The sequence below is a fragment of the Lampetra fluviatilis genome, chromosome 39, assembly GCF_964198595.1.
Source record: "Lampetra fluviatilis chromosome 39, kcLamFluv1.1, whole genome shotgun sequence".
Classification (NCBI taxonomy): domain Eukaryota; kingdom Metazoa; phylum Chordata; class Hyperoartia; order Petromyzontiformes; family Petromyzontidae; genus Lampetra; species Lampetra fluviatilis.
Genome location: NC_136313.1, coordinates 3,301,265 through 3,320,722, shown reverse-complemented (window position 1 = coordinate 3,320,722; position 19,458 = coordinate 3,301,265). Strand labels below are relative to the sequence as shown.

Below are 19,458 nucleotides of genomic sequence, written 5' to 3'. Positions count from 1 at the left end.
CGAAGCAGATATCAAATAACTACCATTGGAACCTCCTTTGCCAGTAGCAAAATATGATAATTGTTTTTTTACCCTTTTACCTGGCAACAAAACTGACACCTTTTTTTATTATTTAAATGTTTGTTTGCATTCCGACCGCAGGTATTGTGGTCAATGCAAACATGACTCCTTGTAAAAAAAAAGTGTTAGTTTTGTTGCCAGATAGAAGGGTAAAAAACAAGTATCATATAACTACTTCTGAGATCCCTTCAAGTGACTTCTTCTGGACATTAACTTCACATGTGCACGTTGTATATGTGCTAATCCTAGGACAGAACCTGAGTTTCAACCAACTGTGATTAAACCACGTCCTCCAGTGAAGACAGTTGATCGTTGCAGCTGTAGTAACGCTTATGACTCGTTCACACCGGAGTTGGAGGCACACTTGTTTATTTAACACCACACGTTGTGACATACACACTGAGGGGGTATCGGCCCCCTCACCCGTCTATCTGAGGACACACTTCTAGGCTAACCCTAGCCTGCCTCTGAGTCCTCCTCTAATGGGCTAGGGGAGGCTATCTTGGCCCGACACTGGTCAGTCGGGCCCGGTACCCAGAGTCCAGACCAGCACTGGCTCTGGCTCTGGTACCACGCCACTGGCTCGAGCCTGCGCGGTCCTGATAAGGACGGCGTGCCAGGGGGAGACCAGGGCTCTATCTAGGACGTCTTCCGTCTTCTCTTCTTAGCTAACACAACACTCCCGAGCCCTTCGATACATTCCCCTTTTATACCCAACCCCTCCCTGAGGGGTGGGGCCCCGGGGGATCATAACGACCGAATCGACCCCCCAGGGTGTCTGGCGCGGACGTCGCAGAGGGCACCTGCTCGTGCACTCATGTAGCCCCGCCTACTGTGTTTGTTTACCATAGGCTGCCATGCATAACGGGCTCTCTCTCTAACACCCCTACATCACTCCCCCCCGCATAGCATGCAGCCGTCCCGGCTGCCAACATACAAAAATTTGACAATAAAGGTGCCTTCACCCCCTGACCGCGCGTGTGCCTCACTATTTTTGAACAATAACAGGAACCAGAACAAGAACGCAACAGCAAGATGAGAAAACAACCCGTCGCACCCCCCCCGAATAAATACGAATTCCGTAAAAAAACAGCCTATATACAATCAGCAGGGAACCCACCACGCACACACAACACACGGTGAAGCCAACATATGTACATCCGAGGAGTGGGGAACACACCACCCACACAACATCCAATGAACACAACAGCTATGTACACATTTTCCGGCCTCACAACAGTTTGCGCATTTTAGCGCGCGTCCTTGCAGCGGGCCCCTCACACGGGGTAACCGCGCGTGGCGGACCATCAGGTGGCAATTGTCCGTCTTGGGGTGAGCATTCATCCGACTCCGCGTGACCCTCGGTATCCGCAGGAGGGGTGATTGGGCGTGAGCCCGTCACTCCTGATGCACCTGAAGGTGGCACAGCCGGCAAGGCATTAGGTGAGAGCGACGGAGACGGACCCAGCGAGTCGGCCGACCCCCCACATGCTTGGCCACGCGCGTGTGAAGTGTGATTGTGTACCGCAGAGAAGGGTTTTAACCTAGAGGGGTGCACGAACCATCGCCGCTTCCCCCACTTGATGCGCACGCACTGCGGTCGTAACACCTCCACCACTTCCACAGGGCCCCGCCACGGCCGCACCAGTTTAGAGGAGGTTGCCAGTGGCACCTGGGGGCAGTGCAGCCATGCCTTGTCCCCCGGCTTCCACTGCAGCATGTGCGCTCGACTCAATCTGAGGCGCTCATTCACCTTCTGACGGAGGTCAGAGTTTTGCATTGCAGCATCCCGTGCCTCAGTCAATTTGTCCAGATTAAATTTAACGTGGTCAGCCAGATTAGTTTTTCCCTGCGGCACGGGGATCTGCAACTGGGCACGAACAGGCGGGTCTGGTTCTCGGCCGTACATGAGGTAAAAGGGAGAAAACCCCGTAGCTGCATGGGGTGCCATCCGGTACGCCGCCAAGACCCCCTGAATTTGTAGGTCCCAATCCGTTTGCGAGTCCGAAACTTGTTGTGATAACATGGACGTGATGGTGCGATGCAACCGTTCGACCATCCCGTCAGTTTGTGGGTGATATGGGGAGGTCCGAATTTTCTTTGTGCCCAGGAGATCACAGACTTGTCTGAGTAGTTTACCGGAAAAATTTCTGCCCTGGTCGGTCAGCAGCCTCTCCGGAGCACCTTTGTCCAGGACATAACCCTGAACAAAGGCCTCCACGATGGCTGCTGCCGACTGGTTGGCCAGAGGCCAGGCCATAGGCCAGCGTGTAAAATACTCGACACCAGTCAACAAATATCTATTCCCCCTGGGGGTGGCGGGGAATGGTCCCAAAATGTCCAGAGCGACCAGCTCGTTTATCCTGGACACTTTGATCGATTGCAAGGGCGGGTTAGATTCCCGTGCCGGCGGTTTGCGTTGTGCACATCGAGGGCATGATCCCAACAAATCCCCAACATCCCTCGTCATGCCAGGCCAATAAAAATCAAGTTGCAGCAAGGCGAGAGTCTTTTGGGTCCCCAGGTGTAGGAGGCGCTCATGAGCGGCCCATACCACCCTGCCCCGCAACCCAGTAGGGACCACCAGCCGATGTCGACGCGACTTCCCGTCCCAATGCATCAGCAGGCCTTGGCACATTTCCCATGCGTCGGAACCACCTCTTTTTCCCCCCGCCGCACCGCCAACGCGACGTCGCCACCCGAGGAGGGAGACATCCTCCATCTGGAGGCGCCCCCAGTCAATGACGGGCAACCCCAACAGGGAATCTTTGCCCTGTTGTTCGATCGAATTAGTAACTACTGTATCGTCGTCGTTGGCGGCCGCCAAGACAGGAACCGATGTGTCCCCTGGAGGTCTGCAACGTCCAGACCCCAGGAGGCATGCACACTCGGAGGTGGTTGGCAAGCGCGACAGAGCGTCCGCGTTGGTGTGGCGAACGCCCTTACGGTATGTGGTTTGGAAATCGTAATCCTGGAGGACCTCCAACCATCGGGACAATTGTCCCGATGGCTGTTGAACCCTCAGGGCGTACTGCAGTGCCGCATGATCTGTGCGGACGGTGAAATGCCGACCGTACAGATATGGGCGATACTGTTGGATGAAATGGACAATTGCCAACAGTTCCCTACGGGTGACACAATATCGTTGCTCCGCTGGAGACAACACCCGACTGCCGTACGCAACCACACGTTCCACGCCGTCAACCACCTGGGAGAGCACGCCCCCAATACCCGTGTTGCTCGCATCGGTGTCGAGCAAGAATGGTTTTGAAAAATCAGGGTAAATCAGGGGAGGAGCGTTTACCAAAGCGTCCCGAAGGGAGCAAAAAGCAGCTTCCTCCTCCTGACCCCAGCAGAACCGAACCCCTTTTGATGTTAAAGCGTGTAGGGGTTTTGCTATAGTCGCAAAATTAGCGACGAAGCGTCTATAATACGACGCAAACCCAATAAAACTCCTAACCTCTCCCACTGAGGTGGGAGTCGGCCAGGAGCTTACACACTGCGTTTTGGCGGGATCGGTAGAAATACCTGAGCGTCCCACGATGTGCCCCAAATAACGCACCGACTCGCGTAACAAATGGCATTTTTGGGGCTTAAATTTCAAATTAGCAGCCCGCATCTTTAGGAAAACCGCCCGCAACCTCTGGAGATGTTCATCAAAAGTTTTGCCAAAGACAATAACGTCATCCAAATAAATCAGGCACGACTCCCATTGCAATCCAGCCAAAACCAATTCCATCAACCGCTGGAAAGTTGCCGGCGCTGAGTGTAAGCCCATCGGCAACCGGTTGAATTGAAACAGGCCGTGCGGAGTACGGAAAGCAGTTTTAGGCTTTGAATCATCGTCCAGAGGAAGCTGCCAGAATCCCGAAAGTAAGTCCAATGTGGAGAAGAATCGCGCTCCCGCCAAGGCGTCAAGCGATTCGTCCATCCGTGGGAGCGGGTATGCGTCGGCAACCGTAATTTTATTAAGGCGCCGAAAGTCAACGCAAAACCGCAACGAACCGTCCTGCTTCTTAACCAGGACGATCGGCGCTCCCCAAGGGCTGTTGGAGGGAGAAATGATGTCGGCGGCTAGCATGTCATCAACAGCCGATTTGACATGGTCCTTTTCGGCGGGACTCAACCGAAAAGGATTCTGGCGTATTGGCGCGCTGTCACCCGTATCAATATGGTGACGCAGCAGATTAGTGCAGCCCAAATCGTATTTATCCCGACTGAAAACGTCGGAAAATTCCCTTAGTAGTGTCTTAAGACGTTGACGCTCTAAATTTGACAGGTCCGTCGATCCCGCACAAAGCGCCTCGAGCCACCCTTCATCGCTGTCCGAATGTGGTCGCGGTGCAGGGACAGCGCCGACATGACTCGCGACGGGTTCCTCACAGGGCACCGGCGTTGCGTGAGCAAGCACGGTCCCCTGTGGGACCACCACCGTCTGCGAGCCCACATTGAGGACCGCGATGAAGGGTTCTCCTTCCCCTCTCACTATGGTCTGGGCCGGGAGTAAATCAGGTCCACTGACCCCGGCCCTAGACGGTCCCAACAGAACCCCTTGAGCCCCAATGCCCTTAGCGAAGGGCCGCCGAAGTTTCAAAGGAATCAACATTTGCGCCCCCGGAGGAACGCGCACCGTTCTATCTACGAACGCCGGCACCGTCGCGAACGCCGTCCGGCTCGTAGCGGGGGATGGCAGAAACGCCATGCGTCGGCCCGATGGGAGCTCAATGCATCCCTGGTCGATTAATATCCTAATCGGCATTTTGGCCAGGAAGTCCGTCCCCAGCAGGCACGGAACCGCCAGCGAGGAGGAAACAAAAATCGGCCCAGACAATTTAATATCCCCGACACAAATTTGGGCACGAATTTGTCCGATGATGCCAAGTGAACCCCCGTTAGCAGCAAAGAATGGCACGTTAACAGGCATCAAAGGACGGCTTTGGGCAGGGAGAATGTTATAAATCAACTCCGAAATAATGGTCGCCGATGCTCCTGTATCGACCAGGATGCGCACCTCGACCCCATCGATGTGGCCCACAACGGCCGACGACCCTGACGACGCGGCTACAACCCGATGGGCCAACACGGACCACTGGCTGGGTTCAATCTGAGTACCCAGAGCGGTGCGTGTTGGTGCCATGGTACGCGATATTGGCCCCCCCTTCGCTGCGGTGTTTGAGTGTGTGACGGGCGTGTGCGTGGGCCAAGCATGAGGGGTGCCGCGACTCGCCGGATTATGATGGTGGAGCTTGTGACGAGGGCCGGCGTCCCGTTGAGGTGTCGTCCTGCGCTGCCCAGGAGAGCGGCACCCCGAGGCGACGTGGCCCCGGATGCCGCAGTTGTAACAGCGTGGAAGCGCTGGTGACGACGATGGATGTTGTAGACGGCTTGAACCGGCCCGGTCCTCCCGTACTCCCGCTCCATGCTGCCGTTGATGGTCGATGGCGCAAACCTCTTCCGCCGGGAGGGTGGCTGCAGCGACGGCACGCCCGCTCGCCGCCTTGCTGGCCTTCCGTCGTTGAGAGGACAGGTTTGCGTGGAGAAGACGGGCCGCTTGGAGGGAGCACATCTCTGCATCGTCCTGTGCGACAATGACGATGTCTAAGTCGTCCGCCAGCAAAAGTATCTTCTCTGTCACCATGGCGTCGACACCCTCGTCATCCATTCGTGGAAAGGCCTCCTTCGCCAGTGCCAGGAGGCTTGTGCGGTACGCCAGGGGCGACTCCTTCGTCCCCCGCTGGCGATCGTAAAAGAGTTGGCGACAGTCCGATGGTGGACCATATACCGCCGACAGCACCTGCATCGCCTTCCGCAGCGTGGAGCGCCTCTCCTTCGAAGCCGATGTTAGAGTGGCGAGGGCGTCGCTGTCGAGAAGTGCTGGCAGCGCGCGGAGAGCCTCGGCGTCTGTCCACTGTGCCATCTCCTGGTGAGCGAGGAAGCGCCGCTGGAAGCCGCCCCAGTCGCCATCCTCGCCCACAAATTCCTTGAGTGGAGGTAGCCGCTGATGTAAGGCAGCGGCTGCAGAGGAAGAACGCACTCCCTCGTCCGCCTCACTCAAGTCAGCGTCGGCACGAACCAGCGATGGCATCGCCGGTCGCACCCGTGGTGACGTTCCGCCCGTTGGTGGTGACGCGGCAGGTACTGTACTCCCGCCGTTGGACGCGATGCTTAGAGCGGCCACGCCCTCAACAGCAGCTGCGGCGATGGCGGGAGTTTCAAAATGTTGCTCCGTGGAAATGGCGGGAAGGCGCTGTGATCGTCGGCTGCCGTTGCCCCGTGGCGGTCCCGCAGCCCCCAGCTGCGTGATGGTGTCGAGCATGGCGGCTGCGGCGTACAGCAGCTCGGTCAGCTTCGCGTGCGCCTCCCTCAGCCCCTCCATCGACGGCTCCCCTTCCTCCAGCTGCTGTGGCGTGGATGCGCCCAGCCCCGGCTGGTCGATGGCATCTTCAGCCGTCTCGGGCCCTCCGACTGCAGTGGTGTCTTCTGCCTCTGGTACCCCGACTCGAGTCGTCCGGCGTGTATCCATGTTCGTACTTTGTTTCACTTCTGACGCCAGATGTAGTAACGCTTATGACTCGTTCACACCGGAGTTGGAGGCACACTTGTTTATTTAACACCACACGTTGTGACATACACACTGAGGGGGTATCGGCCCCCTCACCCGTCTATCTGAGGACACACTTCTAGGCTAACCCTAGCCTGCCTCTGAGTCCTCCTCTAATGGGCTAGGGGAGGCTATCTTGGCCCGACACTGGTCAGTCGGGCCCGGTACCCAGAGTCCAGACCAGCACTGGCTCTGGCTCTGGTACCACGCCACTGGCTCGAGCCTGCGCGGTCCTGATAAGGACGGCGTGCCAGGGGGAGACCAGGGCTCTATCTAGGACGTCTTCCGTCTTCTCTTCTTAGCTAACACAACACTCCCGAGCCCTTCGATACATTCCCCTTTTATACCCAACCCCTCCCTGAGGGGTGGGGCCCCGGGGGATCATAACGACCGAATCGACCCCCCAGGGTGTCTGGCGCGGACGTCGCAGAGGGCACCTGCTCGTGCACTCATGTAGCCCCGCCTACTGTGTTTGTTTACCATAGGCTGCCATGCATAACGGGCTCTCTCTCTAACACCCCTACACAGCTAAGTCACCAATGACTCAACAAAAGAAGCATTGCATTAGATTTAATTCTAAACCTAATTTGCCTAAATCCAACATCTGAGAATAAAAGCTCAGTTTACCCACCATGCAACAAACATTTTGCTTGCTGCTCCCCTTGAATGCCTTTTTCAGAGGCCACTTGGAACAGATCTTAGCAAGGCCGTAGGCATGGAGTCAACATTGGCGGGACCAAATCTTCCAGGGGGTCTAGCGGTCGCCCCCCGCCCCAGAAAAAAAATCTAAATTTGAAAACGAATTTCCTGCCTAAAATATTTGAAAAGTCACTAACACATAGAATGGACTTTTTAATTATTTTTTACAATAATGTGTAATAGTGTATTGCATTACATTGCTCTGTTTTTTTATTTTTTTACCTTTTCTTGTTTCATTGTATGTAATGGCAGAGACTAGGGATTCATAAAGTACAACCAGAACCACAATAAAAAACACAGAAATCTATGCGTTGTTATATGAAGACAAGTCCAGATATTGTGGCCAAGGTTTAGCAAATTGTTGTTTTTTACATAGCATAGCAATTACTATTTTTTGTAATATATATTGGGGGGATGTGTCCCCCCCAATAGAAATTATAATTACGGCCTTGGATCTTAAAAGTACCTCTGTGATATCTGCTTCCTCATCACTGCTCTGCGAGAGTTCTAAATGGATTTTTTTGTCTCACAACATCACACTGATAACACAATCTGCATAACTATTGGAGGGGGGCGGAGGACAAAGGGAGACATGGACGTACAAAGGTTAAAAAAGTTACCGTATTGGCAACACAAATTCTGTGGGGGGAGACAGAGGGTCACGTGACATGTCCAAGGTGCCAACTTGGCATGACTTTTTCACTTTTGGATCCACGTCTCGGGTGCCATTCTAAACGACTGTTACAACTTACGTGCCACATTTTTCTCCCTTAAACAAACAAGCGAGATCGTTTTGTCATTTACGGGTCTCAAGGATGGACGCTTTTTTATATTTATTAAAAAAAAAATCACGAGTTTATGATAAGAAACACAGGTTCTCCAACTTGCGTCCGTTCTCTAATCCATGCTCCTCGTTGCCGTCTCTCAATGCAGGCACGTCTATGCCCTGTTCATCCTCATTGTTAATGTGTGCGATCCATGTCAGTAGGTAACAGAGGTGTGGACTCGAGTCATGCGACTTGGACTCGAGTCAGACTCGAGTCATGATTTTGATGACTTCAGACTCGACTTGGACTTGCCTCATCTTTGACTCGACTTGACTCGGGACTCGAGAGCAAAGACTTGAGACTTACTTGTGACTTGCATAACAATGACTTTGTCCCACCTCTGGTAGGTAATATGCATCCTGTCAGTGGCACATTGCTACGTTGATCTTCTTGGTTCTTTCGGTAAAGTCGCGTAGAAGGGAAATAATAAAATAATACAAATAAAACATAGTAAAATAATTCTCACGACGTTTCGGCCACAACGTAAGCAGCCGTCCTCAGGTGAACAGGTCTGTCGGAAAGACCTGTTCTTCACCTGAGGACGGTTGCTTGCGTTGTGGCCGAAATGTCGTGAGAGTTATTTTCTTATGTTTTATTTTTATTATTTTATTATTTCCCTTCTACGTGACTTTACCGAAAGAACCAAGAAGATGAATCCCTGCAGTCACGAAAGCTTTAAATCGAAATTGCTACGTTGCTTTTCATTATCCGATGTCAAAGTGCAACAACCTATTTCTTGTCCATCTCTTTATTTCATTAATCTCTGAACACTCTAAACTCAACTTTTAATTTTAACCAGGTCAAGTTCCAGTGAGCTGTAAAGCTCTTTTTCAGAAGCAACCTGGCTACAAATGATAGCTCAACGGAGTGGCTTATCACGTGAACATTTATAGCGGTCAATTACTCATTTCCCGCCCTTCACTGCATCGTACACAGATTTGGTCAGGCATTATTTTCAGTTCTATAAATGTTGAACTTTTTTTGCACCGTAAGTAGCCAATGATGCTAATCGGAGGTACGGGCGAAGGACAACAAACTAAACACAAAAATGTGTTCTAAAGAAATGAGTTTTCAAGTGGCTTCCTCCTATCGGAAGGCAGAGCATGCTAGACGGCCGCAGAAGCACATCTGAAAGTGTGCAATGCAGTGACCGTCTTTGTTCGGTGGCTATCCAAAAGCCGCTGAGAAGATGACCGGAGTTGTTGTCCCTCGACTTCTGGAATCAATTGGTCTCTGAACGGCATCTAAATTCAATCCGTGCAAAGCTGAGCTTGAAGAAAACGTACTTGACAATTTTTTTTGTAAATGTTTTGCTTAGACTTCTTTGTTTTAATGTTTTAATGGGTGCCTTAAGCCAGTGTGTTTACATTTGATGACTGCGCAATTTTCCCCATTGCCTCTACTTACCTAACATAGTCACTTTCCGTTCTAGAAATTACATTATCCTTCTTGTACTTTTAACATTGTAACGGGTAATTCACCATCTTTACTCAGGCTGGTTTGAATTTTTATCAAATTATTGTAAATTTGAGCCTATATTTGGCCTTAAATATTCTTTGTACCGAACATGTCTTGACGTAATGCAGGTCACGCTTGCAAAGGAGGCATTGGTTTCATGTCTTTCAATGGATTTATTTCGTCTCCTCGTAAAATAAAAGATACAACGACTCGACTGGCACATCTGAGTCAAGACAGAGTGGGCCTCTCATGGTACAGGTGGATTTCCACTGGCGCTATCCCAAGCAGAGCTAGAACCAAGCCACGATATGATGGCCTCACAATACATCTTGAATTAGGCTCTGGGCCATGCAAGGGGCTATTTGATGTGTTCATTGCCGTGTGACGTCAACGCACCCGATACACGCATCAGGACTCGTTCATTGCGCGTCTCGTCAGCTTAACGGCTTGGCTTCTACGATGGAAAAACGTGGTGCCTCCTGATCTGCGCCTGGCAGGCTCGGCACGGCCCTGGCACAGTTCAGTTGTGCGGTGGAAAAAGGGGTATCAAGGGAAGTCCTGCCTGCCTGTGCCCAGGTTAGCACGGTTGGCTATGTAAGGTACAAAAGAAGTTCAATATACATACATACGCTGTGCTGCCACTGGGTAGTGCCTTGACTTACCGAGGGCCGGTGGGTTTGGCGGAGGCCTCCGATGGAGGAGGGCATCGTCCGACCTCGTGGCAGGGAAGAACGCGGTGCCCTGTGCCCTGGGGTGAAGAGGAGGAGGAGGCAGCCGCCCCCCCAGAGCCGGGGCGGCACACAGCTGTCCAGCCGGCTCAGACTAGAGGCGGGAGCGCAGTGCACGTACAAGCCACAGCATGCACACGTGACGCATCGTACAGCCAAACCAATGAACGCAGCACGGACAGAATACGCACAACACATAACACAGATACCATGCGCACACACACACACACAGCACATAATCTACATGACACGCAACACACACGGAATACGCGTAACGCATCACACACACACAGCACAAACATGACACACAGACACCGCACAGCACACACAGCACACGTGATGCACACAAAGAGCACCACGACGCACCACGCAGAAAACACAAACGCAATGCACCGCGCACACTGGACACACCCCAAACGCCGCAAAAACAGCTATACGTGCGACACACTGCACACACGTGGCTGCCATACTGCATAGAACAGGGTAAGTGCCGTGCTGCATATGGCTGGGTGAGTGATGTGCTGTATCAGACTTGGTGCGTACAAATCTTTCCACCTGTGAGCAGCACTCCCGGTCGTACAAAGGATAAGAGCCTCTCCCAGTCGCCTTGCCTGAAAGTCAAACCGAACATGAACAAGCAAAGAATCAAAAATGCAAAGTGGTTTCCCACTAAAACAAGGTTGTAGCAGCATTCACCTTGTGTCTCCTCCACCCCTGAGCCAGTAGTAAATAAAATGTACACATTGATATGGAAGGGAAAGTCACTGTTGACTTCCCACATAGCGCTAACCGCCAAACATGCAATGACTCACGCTTCCTGGCGATGCCATGAATTGCCATGCTTGGGGGGGGCACAATTAAATTCAAGAATCATTCTTTTTTGGTCTTGTTTGTACTGTCTTGTCCATTCGACTTCACGAATGGTAGATTAGCGTAGATAATTGTCATAAATACCTTTTAATACACACAATTGTATGCAGGTACCATGAAAATAAGATCATTCATGGACTCACCCTTGCCTACCCCTCTCCTAAGATCTCACTCTCCTTTCCTCCACCCACTCTTTGCTCCAGCACCCACGGTTTTCTGTCGAAGCCCCCAATTAACATTCGCTAAATGGGAGGTTTCTCATTCTCCTCTGCTGTGCCTGAGGTCTGAAAAGTCCTTCCCCAGCCATCCAAGCTATCAAACCCCTGCCGCTGATGAAGTCCATGCACAAGATTGTCATTTTTATCCCAGCCTATGTACAGCGTCTTCAGACGTTGCATTCGGATGTTATACAAGTACAAAATGTAATGTATTGCAATTTAATCCGTGAATAAATAAATCCCCACGTGCCTACGATGAATACAATCATTACAAATCAACATGTAAAACACTCAAAATAAAAAAAATTATGGAGCTCTTTGTTAATTACATTTTGGATCATGGTCTCCCCGCGCCATGTCTGCCGCTGGGGGTGTTTGACCATACTCCGCCGCACTGGTCAGTGCACGCTGGTGAAGGAGGTGGCCTGGCTTTGTAGCATTCAGTCTGCAAACCGCCATGAATCTGGCGGCTGTCTCGATGCTGGGCAAGCATGCAGGAGTGGGTGCCTTCACCTGCCACCGCAAATCCCCCCACCCCCACCCACGGTGAACGCACAGGTGTGCTCCCTCAGGGAACCTTTGTTTACCCCACCCCCTCAGCCCAGCTCACAGCCCTCCCAGCCCGGTGTCCTGAGAACACGCGCGAGTGTGAGCGAGGAGCCCCTGCCAGCGGGGCTCGCGTCGGCACGAGACCACGACGCTCGCACGAGGCGGGGGCTGCAGAACACCGCTGTTGGACATTGCTGTTTGTAGAACACTGCTGTTGGACATTGATGCTTGTAGAACATTGCTGTTGGACATTGATGCTTGTAGAACACTGCTGTTGGACATTGATGCTTGTAGAACACTGCTGTTGGACATTGATGCTTGTAGAACACCGCTGTTGGACATTGATGCTTGTAGAACATTGCTGTTGGACATTGATGCTTGTAGAACATTGCTGTTGGACATTGATGCTTGTAGAACACTGCTGTTGGACATTGATGCTTGTAGAACACTGCTGTTGGACATTGATGCTTGTAGAACACTGCTGTTGGACATTGATGCTTGTAGAACACTGCTGTTGGACATTGATGCTTGTAGAACATTGCTGTTGGACATTGATGCTTGTAGAACACCGCTGTTGGACATTGATGCTTGTAGAACACCGCTGTTGGACATTGATGCTTGTAGAACACCGCTGTTGGACATTGATGCTTGTAGAACACCGCTGTTGGACATTGATATTGGACATTGCTGTTGGACATTGATGATTGTAGAACATTGCTGTTGGACATTGATGCTTGTAGAACACCGCTGTTGGACATTGATGCTTGTAGAACACTGCTGTTGGACATTGATGCTTGTAGAACGTTGCTATTTTGACGGCACATTGCTGCCTGTAGATGGTGACACCTGAAGCATATTGCTGCCTCTGACACAATACCACCTGATGGAGGCCAGTGAACATCTAACATTACTGAAGGCGTCCATCTCTTACACGCTGCTGCCTGTAGGAGGTTGCCATCTCTTACACACTGCTGCTGTAGGCTACCATCTCTTGCACACCAGTCTGTACGACGCTACCACCGGCTGTAGGATATTTCTACTTGGAATATATTACTGTCCGTAGTAGGTGATCCTCCTGTCCCCACAGGCAAATCAGAGGTTGTGCGTTGCTCACAGTATGAGTGACAGGATGAAGTCAGAAGAAGAGATCAAGCCTTACTCACACTCAACATGCCCTCGCCGAACATACCCTGACCCAAAACACCTGCACAGTGTAGAGACCTCACCAAACACACCCTCAGTGGACGGCAGGAACCCGAGTTCCTATCAAACTGGGTGCTTCTTCTTCTTGGTTTTTTCGGTATTATTTGATTACTTCCCTTCTACGTGACTTTACCGAAAAAACCAAGAAGATGAATCCCTGCAGTCACGAAAGCTTTAAATCGAAACTGGGTGCTCTCAGCTCCATGACAATGACATTGGCGGTGGCTGTTGCTGGAGGAGTTTGTGGTTATGGCTGTTTTAGTTATGACGGCTGTGTTGCCTGCTGCGTTTATGACTATTATGAATCTAGATTTGAAGCTTTCGTGACTGCAAGGATTCATATTCTTAGGTTTTTTCGGTAAAGTCACGTAGGTAAAAAAATTTAAATTAATAAAAGTAAAATAAAAATAAAATAAAAATCACGACCTTTTGGAGGCAACATTATGACTGGCAGTGGCAGTAGCTGTTGCAGATCTTGTGGTTGGGGCAGCGACAGTGGCGACGGTGGTAGCGGCTTGTGATGTGGTTGCCGGTAATGGTTGTCGCTGTGGCTGAGACTGCTGCCGTGGCCGTAGCTGCAATGGTAGCTTCCGGCGCGGCTACTGTGAACGATCGTTGCCGTGGCGGTGGTTGTCGTGGCCGCGAGCGTGGGCTCTCATTGTGGGTCCAGTTGCCGTGGTCGTGGCTGCGGTTGTTGCCGCGAGGATGACATCTACAACCGGGCTGTGCTTCGCACCGCTTTCTCCATCCAACAAAACAACCCCCGCCCACGCTGGCCTCCACCAAATGCCACCCCTCCACATTTTAAATGGCTAATTTCTCTTAATTACTGCCTCAGCAGGAACAGCGATTTTTGAAAGCAATTTCATGCAAATGCTAATTAGCTCAATACTCAACGCACGAAATGTGACGGCTTTTGTTTTAAATGCCATCAGATGCTGCGGCAATGCTCGCACGCCGAAGGGCGCCAACGCGGCAAGTAAGGGACTCGCGCGGGCCCTCGGAGTCGGGGCCAGTACGGCTCGTTCCACTCCTTACTCCACTAATTGACGCCGCGGTCCCTCTCGCACGCACGCGCGCGTACACGTGCACTGGATCGCACAAACACCGCGCTCACTTTCGGCTGACGAGTGGACGATGGAGATGCGCGTCACGGCTTTGCAGGGCGACTCTCCCGTCTGTTTAGACAATCTATAATGAACGTTTCTTGTTTGTGATTAAACCGGGTCTTCGAGTGAGTGAAGCAAGTTGATGGTCTCTGTCTGGTCACCATTGCACGCAATATTAAATGTGATTCTACACTTCATTTTAGTAAATTATAGTATCGAGAATTGCAGAATATATTGGTTTGTCGTGCGATGAAGCTCACTCTCATGTGGCAGGGCAAGTGGAAAAGTGCTGCCCCGACTGTGTGGATCAGAGATCACTTGAAGAGATCGGTAGTTCTGTGACATCCGCTTCTGTGGGTGTTCTCAAACACAAAGGGTTGCAATGCTCTGTGCGAGATCCGAACGTATACTTTGTTTCATAACATATTCCGATAGCATAATTAGAATAAAACTGGTTGTAAATTCTAGATTTGAAGCTTTCGTGACTGCAAGGATTCATACTTTTAGGTTTTTTTGGTAAAGTCACGTAGGTAAAACATTTAAATTAATAAAAGTAAAATAAAACAAATTAAAAAATTCACGACGTTTCGGAAGCAACACAAGCCTCCGTCTTCAGGTGGCTGTGACGGTTCCACCTGAAGACGGAGGCTTGTGTTGCTTCCGAAACGTCGTGAATTTTTTTATTTGATTTATTTTACTTTTATTAATTTAAATTTTTACCTACGTGACTTTACCGAAAAAACCTAAGAGTATGGTTGTAAATTACAACAAAATATGAGAATATGTTTTCCCCTGTAATTTGGCAACAAAACAGGTGTTAAGATGTTAAAACACCAAACTGAAACCTTTTACAAGGAATCATGTCTGCATTAACCACAATGCTTGTGGTCAGAATGCAAACAAAAAACATACTCTGATAGCATATGCATTGTCTTTGAAACTGATTGGTCCACACCCAGAGACAGGGGAAATCCTCTTCTCATATTTTGGTACTGGCAAAGGAGATCCCACGATACAAGAACATAATCGAAAAATATCATCACACGGACACAAGTTGGCATGCAAGATGGCTTGCAGAGCAAGACAGAGGAAGGTCCAACGGGGGCTTGACCATCACCAGGGACCAACACCGACCCTCCTTCAACCTCAAGGGTGCCCTTAGTAACGTAACTATGCCTTTATAATCGATTGATAGCCGTGATATGTGCGTGTAGTTTTGAATGCAAGAATACATTTTTTGCTAGTCATGCAAAGTATCTGCAAATGATGTGCTGTTGTTATATTTAGGCTAACGGAGCTAACAGAATCGTACAACCCAGACAGAATAAAGAGAAAACAGAACGAAACGGTAAAAATATGACAAAAATATTAAACGATGATAAATCGTTGAATCAAACCGTGACCCCAAATCACAATTCATCAAATCCAAATTTGGTGACCCGTTGCACGCATGCCTACGTATCATCCCATCTTCCTTGATTTAAGGCACAATCAATTAGCTGTGTTTAAACTGCCAGCTGCTGAACACTGTGCACGACTAATGAAGGTGGTGTGACCAACCCATACACAGGCAGTGGGGGGTTGGTCGGGAGGGATGCTGCTGCTGCTGCTACAATCGTGTCACAATTAAAAAGCGATACGGAAGAACGCGGAACAACTTGTGTCACGCGAAACGCAAGGTCCCAGCCAATCGCATCGCTGAGGCCACCAAGGCTGGGAGTTGTGAGCCGTATCGGCTGTCGTCTTACCCCACAGCCCATCTTTTATCCCAGTGAAGCCGAACACCTTGATAGCTTTGCTCGTGGCCAAATCACCCTGAATGTGATCTATCTTGACAGATTTTGAAAGCTATGCAGGTTCGCACCTGGCTATTGCTTTGACCAGGTCCTCCGGTTTTTCCCTCCACGTTTAGAAACATGCCTTTAGAGTTTAGAGTATTTGGCTGCTATACACTTCCACACGATAAGCCACTTCGTTGAGCTATCATGTGTGGCCAGGTCGCTTCCGAAAAAGAGCTACGTAGCTCAATGGGTCTTACCTGGTAAAATAAATATAGTTTTAGTAATAATACAATAGGTTTTTTCCCCTTTTTTTCTGGCAACACAACTGAAACCTTTTTACAAGAAATCATGTTAACATTAACCACAATACCTGCGGTCAGAATGCAAACAAAAAACACACTTAATTATAGATTTGAAGTTTTCGTGACTGCAACGATACATACTCTTTGGTTCTTTCGGTAAAGTCACATAGACGAAAAAATTTAATATAAATGATACAATAAAAAAAATGAAAAAAACTAAATTCCTTTTTTTAAATAATTTTTTTCATCTACGTGACTTTACCGAAAGAACCAAAGAGTAAAAAACACACTGATAATATGTGCATTGTACTTGAAATTGATTGGTCCACACCAGAGTCGGCTTTCTTTTGAGCCTCGTCTCAATTGGTGCTAGACCAGAGGATGCCAAAAGGCGCACAACTCAAAACCAAGGCACCATCAGAGTAATGAGGCCTCTGGGTAAGCATTTACATCATGATGCCTCCGTTGCCAATACCAAAATACAATAAAAAAAAAACCTATGATTGTATTTTGGTATTGGCAAAGGAGGCGTCATGATGTAAATAGTTTTAGCAGTTTTACTCCGATGACTTGTGCTGCAAGGTTAAGTAGAAATGGCAGTACGGTAATGATTGTATCTATCTGTGAAGAGTGTTGAGTATTACAACCTAGAATGTGCAGGTTTTGGATTCTTACATCGCAGGATCGTGAGAGATTGTGTCGACGTGGAGAGGCCACCTCGTTCCAGCGGTCGATTGAGAAAGGCCGATGATTATCATTATTCATATTATAAACAGAAGCGGCAAATATTAGCGGCTGCTGACGCCGCATGTTGGTTGATCGGAAACCAAGGGCCACTTGCGAGAAATGCCGCCGTGACACGGGCCAGATGTTCCGCTCCGGAACGTGACCTCGTTGGCCCGCTTGACGATCAAAGGCTCGTGGGTTTAATAATTATCAAACCGAGCAAATGGACGTCTCTGATAGCCGCCTACGCGACTATTACTCGCTCGCTCGCTCGCCGGGTATAAGAATTACGCAAAACGGTGTCGTGCCTCTTCAGCCCAGGGGATAACGCCCGATTTCGGCAAAAATTTCACAAGCTAAGCAGGTTTGGATGTGGATAGAGTTTGAAAGGGTGACCACCATGGGTTAAACAAAAGAAAGGTTCATCTTCTTGGTCCTTTCGGTAAAGTCACGTAGAAGGGAAATAATAAAATAATAAAACATAATAACATAATTCTCACGGACGTTTCAGCCACAAAGCAAGCAGCCGTCCTCGGGTGAAGAACAGGTCTGTCGGAAAGACAGCGTCTGAATGTCTTTCCGACAGACCTGTTCTTCACCTGAGGACGGCTGCTTGCGTTGTGGCTGAAACGTCGTGAGAATTATTTTATTATGTTTTATTATTTTATTATTTCCCTTCTACGTGACTTTACCGAAAGAACCAAGAAGATGAATTCCTGCAGTCACGAAAGCTTTAAATCGAAACAAAAGAAAGGTTGTCAGAGCTGGCTGCAGGGCTACGTGGTGGACAGCAGAGGGCAGTGTAGTGGAAATCTGTTGTGTCACTGCCATGCTATGCTCCCCCAACACCTTTACAAAGCCATACTGACCAGCATGGTGAAGGATAGTCAAGTAATCGACACCACACGGGATGGGGAAGGTCCTCATCCAGTAGTGGATTGACAAACGGGCTGTTTGAAATGTAAAAATTATCGATCTTGGATATTCCATTCATTTCCATCTACGTAATATATTAATATGCCTGCAGGGGAACTAATATTGATGCTACATGACACAATATTGATGCAACATGACACAACTTTAGAGGGAAAATACGCGGAAGTTATGTTAAATTAGTGACGTAACTTCCAGTTTTAAAATTAATTGGAACCAAAAAAATGTGAGAACAAATCGAATCTTGGCCTAATTTTTCCCTATTTTTCAGAACGACCTGAAAATCAGGAGCACATCCGTAATGCCCACACGCACACATCTTCAGGCAAACTTGCGTCACTAATCTAACGCAACCGCGCAGAGCGGTGTGGATAGGCCAAACGCAAACGTTTTCATCTTCTTGGTTCTTTCGGTAAAGTCACGTAGAAGGGAAATAATAAAATAAGAAAAATAAAACATAAAATAATTTTCATGACGTTTCGGCTACAACGCAAGCAGCCGCCACCTGAGGACGGCTGCTTGCGTTGTGGCCGAAACGTCGTGAGAATTATTTTATTATGTTTTATTTTTCTTATTTTATTACTTCCCTTCTACGTGACTTTACCGAAAGAACCAAGAAGATGAATCCCTGCAGTCACGAAAGCTTTACATCGAAAAGCAAACGTTTTCATTCACAAAAACACATGGTGAGGCCAAGTCCCGGGGCAGCCTTGAACACGTCAGGGTCATGACCGCCTGCCTCCCAGCCACTAAACCCGACTCAACACTCAACACACCAGCAGCACCTGAGCCAGGGACATTCAGGGTTACTCAGCCTGGAGCTAAGTGCTCCTCATGGGCGGTCCCACATGTCCCGTTACACCCCCCCCCCGCCCCCCGGAGTTTGCGCGGCGTCGCAAGCTTCGTGAACGCGTGCGTGCGTGTGAGTACACGCGGGTGGGCCGAAGGGAAGCAGGGGACGCGGGACCAGAGAAATGTCAGGTGTTGGGCCTGAGGGCCGTGCATCAGACTCCACAAAGTCTTGTTGAGAGTGGCGCGGCGCGGTGGCGCGGTGTGTGATGGTATTTGTGGGTGACGAGGTTGGATGTGGACACGTGTGACGGCGTTCTGTGCGAAGGTATTTTGCTTGTGATGGATGGCATGAGACACGTGTAATGCCATGTTGTGTGATAGTGTGGTGCGTGATATAGGGTGGTGTGAGCCATTTATTTGTGATGGTGTGGAACACGTGTGATCTCAAGTGAATGAACATATCACTACGAACGAGCCGGAGTGTTACGCTTTGTGAGTGTGGGTCTTTTCCAGGAACACCAGTTTTCTCCCACATGCCAAACTACAGTAGCATTGGCCAAACACCTCAATGCAGAATCCTCCTGAAAAGAGTCTTGAGACTC

General features: G+C 49.7%; 1 protein-coding gene across 1 annotated transcript in view; it reads right to left on the bottom strand.

Moving 5' to 3' along the window:
* Nucleotides 1-19,458, bottom strand: part of LOC144945871 (transcription factor 12-like) — a 100,997-nt gene that overhangs the window by 56,274 nt on the left and 25,265 nt on the right. Inside the window, exons 6-7 of the mRNA XM_078874477.1 lie at nt 10,929-10,984; nt 10,308-10,467 (exon numbers count right to left, since the gene is read on the bottom strand). Coding sequence (XP_078730603.1) covers nt 10,308-10,467; nt 10,929-10,984 — 216 coding nt within the window. The remainder of the gene's footprint in view (nt 1-10,307; nt 10,468-10,928; nt 10,985-19,458) is intronic.